Source organism: Prunus dulcis, chromosome 7, assembly GCF_902201215.1.
Source record: "Prunus dulcis chromosome 7, ALMONDv2, whole genome shotgun sequence".
Lineage (NCBI taxonomy): Eukaryota > Viridiplantae > Streptophyta > Magnoliopsida > Rosales > Rosaceae > Prunus > Prunus dulcis.
The window spans coordinates 15,796,994-15,807,499 of NC_047656.1; the positions used below are offsets into that span (position 1 = coordinate 15,796,994).

Here is a 10,506-nt window from a genome sequence, read left to right on the forward strand (position 1 = left end):
CTTCTTCTGGTCGAATGAATTTGCATGCACATTCTGAGTCTCATAGATTTTATTTGGGCCTTCCATTCCATTTTAATTAATTTAATTAATTTCTTTTTACTTTTCATATGTTTTTAATTAATTAATTGTTTAGAGTCTTTTAGCTAAGAGACAAATGCATGGGGTCTTGCTAATCAAGGAGGGACGAACTAATATTTATGTTAAGTAAATAATGTAGTGATTTGAAATAATTACTAATTCAAGTAAAATTTTAAGTTCGTATTTTAAAATCCGTAATGCGTGTGGATTTAGCATATCATCCTAAAAAGGTCCTGAAATTTTTTTTTTCCAGCTTTTCTTCCACATGGGCTGTCTCACTACATACATGCTGCATTATTCTTCTTCTTCTTCTTTTTTTCTGGTCAAAGGTAAAGCGGTCCCCATGCTCTTCGTTTTGCAGCTTTTTGTTTGCCTCACTCTTGGAGAGGGGGAAATTATAAAAACCTCGAAGCAGCTGAGCTGACTTAATATATATATATATTTTTAATTATAAAAAGCTTGCATGGCCGCGCATGCCACAGTAAGCTGCTTTTCTTCATATATATTTTCTTCAGAGATATAAATACACATATTGCTTCTGTATATATAAATACAGTAGACCAGTCACACAACTAGGGGCTCCATCAACAAACCCTAGCTCATGTGATGGTGAAGTTTATGGTCAAGGGTTGAACTAAAGATCATTTTCATAACCAAAAAATTATAATTGGACGGTTTTAAACGAAGACTAATTAAGAGAGCTTATGAAAAGTCAAAGCTATAGTGATATATGACTTTGTAATATCAAAAATCAAGTAGTAACAACAAGGGCTAATAAGGGTTCATTATGCATAAGTAAACTTTCCATGTTTGCCTCCGAGTGCTCGACACCACGTGTATGACACGTATTTCTCATATTTGGTGAAATTATTATATGTTATAATTTATCAATGAATACACTATTCTCAATTAATTTGTGTATGACGCATATTTCTCACATTTAACAAAATTATTATATGTTATAATTTATCGATGAATAAACTACTCTCAATCATTCTCATAAAAGTTCTACGTAGTATTTATTTATTTATACTACTAGGAATTTATAAATTCTTCTGTTACGTCAAATTGAATCCATCAACCAGATGTTTTCCTTTTTTACTTTTAAATTTTCAGTCCAATATTATGAATATGTTATTTTATTAATGTTAAATTTTTTAATTTTGGTTTAACGTGGACGGTCGAAAGGTTTTTTTGGAGTTCTACTTTTAAAGTTAGAAGGGTCATGTGCGCCACCGAATTTACAGTGAACATTATTTCAATGCTTTAGCCGTGGCTGCCACGCAAATTAGGTACAGTGTCAAGGGCAAATCAGTCATTTCGACACCACCAGGTAACCACTCGTTCGCGTTAGCGCGGTAGTTTTATTCAAAGGCCAGTAATGATTTTCAGAGTAGCTGCGAAAGCAACTAACAATTAACAAAGAAGTCGACGCCATAACCACTCCTAGTAGAGTAGAGCCCCATCTTCCTCAGTCCTCGCAGAGATTGAGAGAAAGCAATCATTTTGTCAAAGCTCCAAGTTTTCCAACAATGGCGGTCTCGGATTTCATGAGGTGAGAGAAATTTTAACATTTTCGCTTTTGAATTTTGAGAATGCAAATCTATTTCTGATATGCTCAATGTTATTTCACTGGAGTTTAATTTTGTACGATTATTACTATTTTTAAATTTTGATGGTGGTCTCTGATTGATGCAATTTTGGACTTGCTTTAAGTGTGTGTAGTTAATTTCTCTGACAGCGTTCTCAGTTAAATTTTGGAATTTTCCAAATTTAGTTTTAGAAATATCCAAAATTGGAAAAAAAAAAATTTCTTTGGCTCAAATCTGTTGCCATTCTGTGACGATTTTTTTAGAATATGATAGATTTTTTGATGTAGATATGAGTGTTCTATTTTGGGGAAATGTGGTAGAATTTCTGTTTGGATTTGGCTGTACAGAGTTAATTTTAGAAATGTGGAAGCATCCAAAACCCAAGAGTCTCGTCAGAAAATCAAATCCCGTTCACAATTTCAGACCACCATCTTTTACTCTCTCTCTCCCTCTTCCTCTCCATCTCTCCATTTTGCAGTTAGAGAAGAATCTTGTTGAGGCCACAAACATTCCTTGATTGAAAGTGACTGTGAATTCTGAACCCCAAGGTTAAATAAAAGTTCTGTTTTTTCTTTCTCTGGTGTTCTCTTTGTTTCTTTGAAATACATTTTTTTAGTCAAAATGGGCCTCTATTAGAATAAGACTTTTGACAGCCTGTGTTCGGCTACCACCTTACAAAAATCCAAGATTTCCATTATAATAGAGAGGCCACCGTTTGTTTGTGTACTGGTTTTTGCATTTCTGAATTAAAAAGGGTGATTAAAGAAATCCAGTTTCATGGTCGAGACAAAACACTGAACAAAATGTGGGTGAATTGATACTGACAAATGATTGGTCTGTTGATGCAGATGATGATTGTTGGTGTATAGCTTGGGTGGCCATTATGTTCTGTACAACCCCAGCAACACATTTGCTTTATAAGCATTTGGGAACATAAAGCATTAACCGAATAGAAAGAGAAGGTTAATGGGAGCTGAACAAAAGAGCCAATGATTAATGGTTTATAGTTGAATGTGTTGGACTGTTGATATATAGTCTCGTTATCAGTCTTGCCTGGAAGAAGATAGGGTAAGGGCGAAAGATGGTGGCCATTGGTGGTGAGGAGCCAACGCAAGAGCCAGGTAGCCACGGGGACAGAATATTTGTTTCAGTCCGGCTGAGGCCTTTGAGCGAGAAGGAGACTGCAAGAAACGATGTGTCGGATTGGGAATGCATTAATGACAGCACTGTCATATACAGGAACAACCTTTCAGTTTCTGAGCGCTCCATGTACCCAACTGCCTACACATTTGGTAAGGAAGTTCTTACATTGCAGTTTTGTAAAATTAGATTTTATTTGGTTATTGCATTCCAGTTTTCTGTCTGAATTGTTTGAATAATGTGGACTTTGAGATTTATGACATGACCGTTATGAAGCATTCGACCCAAGTGGACCGGGTTATGCCGGATTGTGAAGCATTTTGCTGGAATTAGTTTCCATCTCCAGGAGTTTCTGAAATCTTTGTGATTTCAATACTCTAATTTCTTTTTGAATTAAGTGTCTCTAGAAATTCCGAATTACTTTGCCCTGCTTTTGATACTATTTTCAGTAAAACTGACCATATTAATACTCATAACTCTTTCAAAAAATTTATTGGATATATATACATATATCTGTGAGTTTGTTGGTAGAGCATTTTGCGTAGCCCATATTGTTACTATTGTGTCTCATGGATTTAATTTTCACATGTGCTTACTTCTTTAATCTGTATTCTTTCCCTTTCTTGGTATCAGACAGAGTATTTGGGACTGATTGTTCCACAATGCGGGTGTATGAAGAAGGAGCCAAGAAAGTTGCTCTTTCAGTTGTCAGCGGCATAAACTGTAAGTAAAGTATAATTTAATTTCCCTTCTGTTTCATTATTCTTCTTTGGTAATTTTTCTTTGAACTGATCAATATCTATCCATCCTTTCAGCAAGTATTTTTGCATATGGACAAACAAGCAGTGGAAAGACGTACACCATGAGTGGAATTACTGAGTACACTGTTACTGATATATATGACTACATAGAGAAAGTATTTTACAGAAAATGATAATTTTTTTTTTTTTTTTTGGTTTCCACATTTCATTATGTTTCTTGGTTCTCTAACTTTGATTAAATAATGTGTATTTTATGTAGCACAAGGAGAGAGAATTCCATTTAAAGTTCTCTGCAATGGAGATCTACAACGAATCTGTTAGGGACCTCCTCAGTGCAGATACCACTCCACTTAGGCTTCTGGATGATCCAGAGGTAAATTTCATTTTTGGTATGCTTGAGAACTTCTACATGTAAGTTTCTTGTACTAATTGTTAGACTTTTTATAGAGGGGAACAATTGTTGAGAAACTTACAGAGGAAACTCTGAGGGACTGGGATCATTTCAAAGAACTTCTATCTGTCTGTGAAGGTAAGGATGCTTTAACCTATTATTTGATTAACAGATGACTGTGGATGCAAATTTAAACAATGTCTTAATGTATTTGCACAGATCAAAGACAGATAGGGGAAACAGCCCTAAATGAAGCAAGCTCCAGATCTCATCAGATTCTCAGATTGGTATGACCAGTTTTTTTTTTGCTAACAAACTGCAATTGTAGATGTCACATTGTTTTTTACTTGGCTAAGTTTGTTTGCTTACCAATTATACTAAATTACCCTGGTCATTATGTTGTGGTTTTATCAGGTAATAGAAAGTTCAGCACGTGAGTTTCTTGGCTATGACAAATCAAGCTCCCTTACAGCTGTTGTGGTAAGTACTATTATTTTTAAAGGGAGAAAATGAGTTTTTATTTATTTAAAAACCATCGTTAAGGGGATAATGGGATAACAAAAGAATGATACAATTCCTTTTGGTACAGAACTTTGTTGATCTTGCCGGAAGTGAGCGTGCATCCCAGACGTTATCAGCTGGCACAAGGTTGAAAGAGGGTTGCCATATAAATCGCAGTCTACTAACTCTGGGCACTGTTATTCGCAAGCTCAGGTCAGCTTGTGCAGCCTTTTTTTTATTTTCTCAGTTACGGGTCATATCTGATACTAGTTTGTGCAATACTCCTGCAGCAAGGGAAGAAATGGGCATGTTCCTTACCGAGATTCAAAGCTAACCCGCATTCTGCAGTCCTCCTTGGGAGGAAATGCTAGAACTGCCATCATTTGTACCATGAGTCCTGCACATAGCCATGTTGAACAATCAAGAAATACCCTCTTGTTTGCAAGCTGTGCTAAAGAAGTGACAACAAATGCGCAGGTTAATGTAGTCATGTCGGATAAAGCATTGGTGAAGCATTTGCAAAGAGAATTGACTAGATTAGAGACTGAGTTGAGAGGTTCAGGACCAAAAACTGTTCCAGCTGATTCTTCAACATTACTAAGAGAAAAGGACCATCAAATTGAAAAGGTAACTAATATGCTTTTGGTATAAAAGTTTGGCATCTTACAAATCCTCAAAATTACATTTGTGACAAGTATTCATTTTCCTTGCATGGAAAGATGTCATGTCATTCTCTAAACAATATGCTATTCTCTTCACTCAGTTCTTTTCTTTTTTTACGTATTTTTTTTTAACTTAAGTGAATATCCAAAACTGGGCAAAGAAGCACAAAACAGAGGCCAGCAGATTTGCTAACCTCTTAAAAGATCACCAAAGAATTCAAAAGAGAGGATAAAAATACAATTTCTGATAATGGAAAGCAGGAATTTTCTCTTTAATATGTATAGACCTTCAAATATTTTCTTTCTGGTCTTTTCACAATTTGATCAAGCAGGTTTCTCCATGTTAATTACTTTTAATTCTGTCTCATGATTCTCGAGTTGTCTCAAGTGGCAGTCTCTGAAAATCTTCATTGTGCTTACCTTGGAAATTTCTTTTCTTTGTTTTTTCTTTCTTCTCAATGGTTCTCATATGTAAGAGGACAGAGTACAGTTTTTCCTGTTCATGTTTCATGCAGCATCCTTTTCTTGTCTAAAAAACCTTTTGGTTTTGTTTATTCATTGTGTAGCTCAAGAAAGAGGTATCCGAGCTGACTCAGCAACGAGACCTTGCTCAGTCTCAGGTTAAGGATCTGGTGCGAGTTTTTGGAGATGATAAACCATCAGCAGTATGTGTACTAACATAAATTGAAGAATCCAGTTTCACTTCAATGTCCCCTGCCTGTCCTAAGTTCAATTTATTTTCATGTTACTGTAGGAGGATCTGGATCGTTATTACCCCAAATTGCGAGTGCGAAATGCATGGGACATTGAAATTCAAACATCAGGGGCACCTGTTCAACCTGTTTCTCACGGCCGAGCCAACAGTGTTAGATCTTTTGGCACATCTCAGTATTCAGATGGAGACAGTAGGAGTAGTTCCGATGAGACTTTATTCCAACTTCCTGACTTGGAAGAGAGTTTCTTGCACACTGACTCCTCTCGGCAGTTGTCCGTTGGCATTCCTAATTTTGTTGATGGGAATCTGCATCAGGAGGAGAGCAAAGAACGATCTGATGGAAATTCGGAGGATCTTTGCAAGGAAGTACGCTGCATTGAAATGGAAGAGTCAAGCACAAACAGATATGTAGTGTCAAATATATCAGATTCAAGTGCAAGCAGATACCAAAACTCAAATATGTCGTCTCCGATGGCAAACACAGCTACCTCAGGATTGACAATGGTTGAGAACGGAGATGGCACAAATCAAGAATTGGAGTCACCCCTATTGAACCAAAAAGGTTTTCTAATTCCATCTTCCGAGCAGACATCTCAGTGGCTGTCAGAGAAGGATATGTTTAGCCCCTCATTCTTGAAGTTAAGGAGGACTAGAAGTTGTAGAGCACGTCTTATGAACAGTTGGTCTTCATGTTGGTTTGAGATGATGGTAGAGAAGAATGAGAGCACACCTCCTCCAATTGATTTTGAGAAAAGTTTTACAGGAAGGCCTGAGGGTGTCCTAAAGAAACTTACTTCATTGAACTATGGAGGTGAGAATGAGAGGCTATCAAGAAATGGCTCTCAGGCTTCTGCAAGAAGTGATACTGTTGAGGAGTGTAAAGCACAAAATTCCACATTCACAACTGATGACAAGAGTACTGAATGCAGTACCTTAGCTGAAGGAACAGAGGAAATGACTGATACCCAATGCAATACTCAACTTGCTGATCGTACGGTGAGTTTTTTATTTTTTCATCACTTCTTTAGAATAGGCCAGTCATCTTGTTGGTGCATTGATGAAGAGAAGAGAAGGGCCACTAGTAAGATGGACATCCAGTTGAAAGAAGTAAAAAGGAAGGGCAATTTAGCAAGACCCTTCACTTTGTTTCACACTGTTAAAACTAAACTGAAAATTATGCAATATCTTCTTTATTCACAATTCTAGCAGGAATTATAGGGGTTTTAGTAAGATGTACAACCAGTTATTGCTTTTTTCTTCAAATTTAGCCGTTGAGACATAAAGAAGAGAAGTTGTAGAAACTAATTATATTTCTAACAAAGATTTTCTCGTATGACAGGTACCAGAGACGGATTTAAAGCCCGTACCATCTGCAAGGGATGTAAAAGATGTTGGCTTGGACCCAATTCATAGTGATGAGGAAAGCCCTTCAATGTGGCCTTCAGAATTCAACAGGCTCCAAAGAGAGATCATTGAACTTTGGGATGCCTGCAACGTGTCATTGGTTCACAGGACTTACTTCTTCCTCCTATTTAAAGGTGATCCGAGTGATTCTATTTACATGGAGGTTGAGCACAGGAGATTGTCCTTCCTCAAAGACACATTTGCTCGGGGCAATCAAACTTTGGAAGATGGTCAAACTATAACACCCGCTTCAAGGTATTTTACCACATCTGATCTAGATTAGAAAGCTTCAGATTTACTTGGAACTTATCTTGTATGTGCATTGTCTGAACTTAAACATGTTTCATTCTATAAATAGCTCGAAGGCTTTGTCTAGTGAGAGACACATGCTGAGCAAGCAAATGCGGAGGCGGCTCTCTGCAGACGAAAGAAATAACCTCTACCTAAAGTGGGGTATTGGGCTACATTCAAAGAATAGGAGGCTGCAATTGGCAAACCTACTGTGGAGTGACACAAAGAACATGGACCATATCATGGATAGTGCCACCATTGTTGCAAAGCTTGTGAGCACAGTAGAGCCTGAGCAAGCATTCAAGGAGATGTTTGGACTCAGATTTGCACCCCGAGACGCGAGGCCAAAATCTCACTTCTGGACAGAAAGTTTCAAGGCTCTTGTGTAAGAGCTTGTGGGATCACCATGTTAGAAGTCTCATTTTGTTCAATTCCAATCACCTATAGAATAATGATTCCTTGACAAATATCCCATTTGATATTCTCTCTTCTGATTGTATTTTTTGTTTTTATTTTTTTGACCAGCTGTTCTGATTGTATAATTTTTTTTCCCCCGGTTAAAGTCCTGATTGTAATTGACTGCAAGAAAAGAGTGTAAATTTGCTCAGGGTAGGCTTCCCTAGTTTATTGTAAAGTAATTAGTACCTTACCAATAATCATGTGGAGAGATGTAATGTAACTATATAAAGAGTGTTATATACGGGTTTTTTTTAATTCTTTTTATTTTTACCAATTCAATCTTGATTCCTTCGCTTCTGTCTTTGTAAGCATGACATTACATAATTTATTCACAACAGCTACTCTTTACCATTTTCAAACGCTATTTATTCGTTCCTCTTCTATAACAAGAAGATGTCAAACACAATCTGTGCCAGCTTCTTTTCTGCTGTCAATTATGAGTTAATATTTGACTTTTCATACTGAAAACTGTATTTCAAAGTTGAACTTGTTTTTCCGGGTTGAAATGGGGATCCTAAACACACAAAAATTAAATGAAAGAGAAAATACGAGTTTTAAAAATTCTTAACAAATAATCATCAAAAGTAGCCGCTACCCATTTAGGAATCTCATCAAGCACAAAGTTGGACCCCAAATTTTGAATTACAAGAAAATTGATCAAAATTTTGCAACTACTGGCATTCATTGTGTCCATCAATATATTCACATAAAAGGTAAAGTCTCTACTCTCATATCATCCCACTGACTCGACATTAATTATTTTCATTCAGACGAAGACGATGCCTTGGATTGAATTGGATTGGGTTGGGTCAGGCATCGATTCAGGACACTTTTATGACAGCCCTACATGCCCAATATCTACTCATCTGTTGCATTCAACTAGCTTTAATATTAACCCACCTTGGCAAACCAAGGATCCCAGTGGATTTAACAACTGAGAGGAAAAGAAGAAGAAAAAAAATACATTATCGTGGGTCTACCACAGACTTGACACCATGAAAACAACAAGAAAGTTTACATGATAAAAATATGATATGTCATTGAAGCTAATTATTTCCCTAATAGAAAGGGACCCTTTTTAATTGGCGTAATGCGTGGCCATTGTAAAGTTGTGAGTTTAGAGCTCAAATAACATCAAATTGTTAAAATCTGTCATTCTATTTTTAGGACTCGATGCCTATTATCACCATGGTGCACCTCCCTTGGCATTGGCAAAAGGTGAGATTTTGACAGATTGGATAGGGATGAGTTGATGGACATTTTGATCGAGGTTTTCCATCGAGGAAGAGAATCCAATCCAGGATAGGATGAATGCTTTTACTGGTAATTATGTGTTGACTGGGTACACGTTTGCCTTGCCGGATCAACTCATGGACGGGAAAAGTATTTGAATCACGAGACCAATATGACCGAAATTGCATTCTATATCATGCGTCAAAATCTAAGGCTAATAAAATAGTTGGTCCATTAACTCGCCATATTATCCTGGCGCATTTCACATTGATTATTAGAAGATGTCATATTATGTTGGACGTATCTCTCATTCATTATTAGAAGTTGTCGTATTATGTCAAGACGCATATTATGTTTATTATTAGAAGTTGTCGTATTATGTTGGGTACATTTCACGTTCATAAATACTAGAAGTTGCCATATTATGTTGGACGTATCTTGCGTTCGTTATTAGAAGTTGTCTTATTATGTTAAAGACATATCTCACACTTTTTATTAGAACTCTCACACTTTTTTACTTGTCCTATTATATTGGACGTAAACTCGAAGAATGAACCAATTAAGCTTCCTGCATTAGTGCCAATTGCATATCCAAGACTGGATGCTTTTTTAAGATTATTCAAAAAGTGCTGCCAACTATAGCTGATTTTGTGGGTGGTCCTTTCAGCCGATTGACCTTCTACTTTGCTCATATGAGCTTCAACCTTTATGTACTTTCCCATATCACTCCAAGCCAACCACCAAGGCTAATAAAATAGATACATTCCATGATAATTCCACTTCACAATCTCTTTTACAGTTCACCTTGACGTTTTGGATCTTGACCATTCAATCCAAGAACATGCTTCAAAAGAGAGAACCCCATTGCCAGTCACAAAGGTGGGAGTTTCCTTGCTCAAAAGCTACAAGTTACTAGGGTGGGGTTAAGAGGGAAAATTTGTCAAACAAGGGGGTAAAAGCATAAAGGGTCTTAGCCAATCAACTCGAAACCCTAGCCCCAAATCAATGGTAGGGACATTTAAGTTTTAATTGGACCCACATTTAAATTTATCATACTATTTTTTTCCACATACCCCAAAATAAAATAAACAACAAAAGCAAACATACAATATACATAACATCAAACACACTGCACAAGGGCTCAATGATTAAACCAACATCATGTCATATGAGGTTGAAAAGTGCTACCCCCATCCCCCACCACACCTCACTAAACCACTTATTCAAAGTGCTTGTTCAAAAAGCGCTTTTAAGAGCACACCCGCAGACCAGCCCCCCT

The 10,506-nt window shown here is 36.8% G+C and overlaps 1 protein-coding gene across 3 annotated transcripts; it reads left to right on the plus strand.

Annotated features, from left to right (window-relative positions):
* Positions 1-1,448: 1,448 nt before the first annotated feature.
* LOC117634346 (kinesin-like protein KIN-7C) lies at positions 1,449-8,291 on the plus strand. Of its 3 annotated transcripts, none has more exons than XM_034368419.1 (14): positions 1,449-1,633; positions 2,519-2,962; positions 3,444-3,533; positions 3,626-3,726; positions 3,831-3,944; positions 4,019-4,100; positions 4,182-4,249; positions 4,377-4,442; positions 4,552-4,676; positions 4,754-5,090; positions 5,692-5,790; positions 5,880-6,836; positions 7,180-7,499; positions 7,603-8,291. In XM_034368419.1, the coding sequence occupies exons 2-14, from the start codon at positions 2,752-2,754 to the stop codon at positions 7,922-7,924; spliced, it is 2,892 nt and encodes a 963-aa protein (XP_034224310.1). In that variant the 5' UTR covers positions 1,449-1,633; positions 2,519-2,751; the 3' UTR covers positions 7,925-8,291. The 3 variants fall into 3 exon arrangements, with proteins under 3 accessions (XP_034224310.1, XP_034224312.1, XP_034224311.1); XM_034368421.1 differs by lacking the exon at positions 1,449-1,633 and adding an exon at positions 1,989-2,229 and having other exon boundaries at positions 7,603-8,249; XM_034368420.1 differs by lacking the exon at positions 1,449-1,633 and adding an exon at positions 1,989-2,218 and having other exon boundaries at positions 7,603-8,249.
* The last annotated feature ends 2,215 nt before the right edge of the window (positions 8,292-10,506 follow it).

What these genes read in the sequence shown, in the direction of transcription:
- LOC117634346 (XM_034368419.1), top strand. Translation starts at nt 2,752, where the DNA reads ATGGTGGCCATTGGTGGTGAGGAGCCAACGCAAGAGCCAGGTAGCCAC. An exon ending in TATATGACTACATAGAGAAA is followed by an intron (nt 3,727 to 3,830) that starts GTATTTTACAGA and finishes TATTTTATGTAG; the next exon opens with CACAAGGAGAGAGAATTCCA. An exon ending in CTCAACTTGCTGATCGTACG is followed by an intron (nt 6,837 to 7,179) that starts GTGAGTTTTTTA and finishes CTCGTATGACAG; the next exon opens with GTACCAGAGACGGATTTAAA.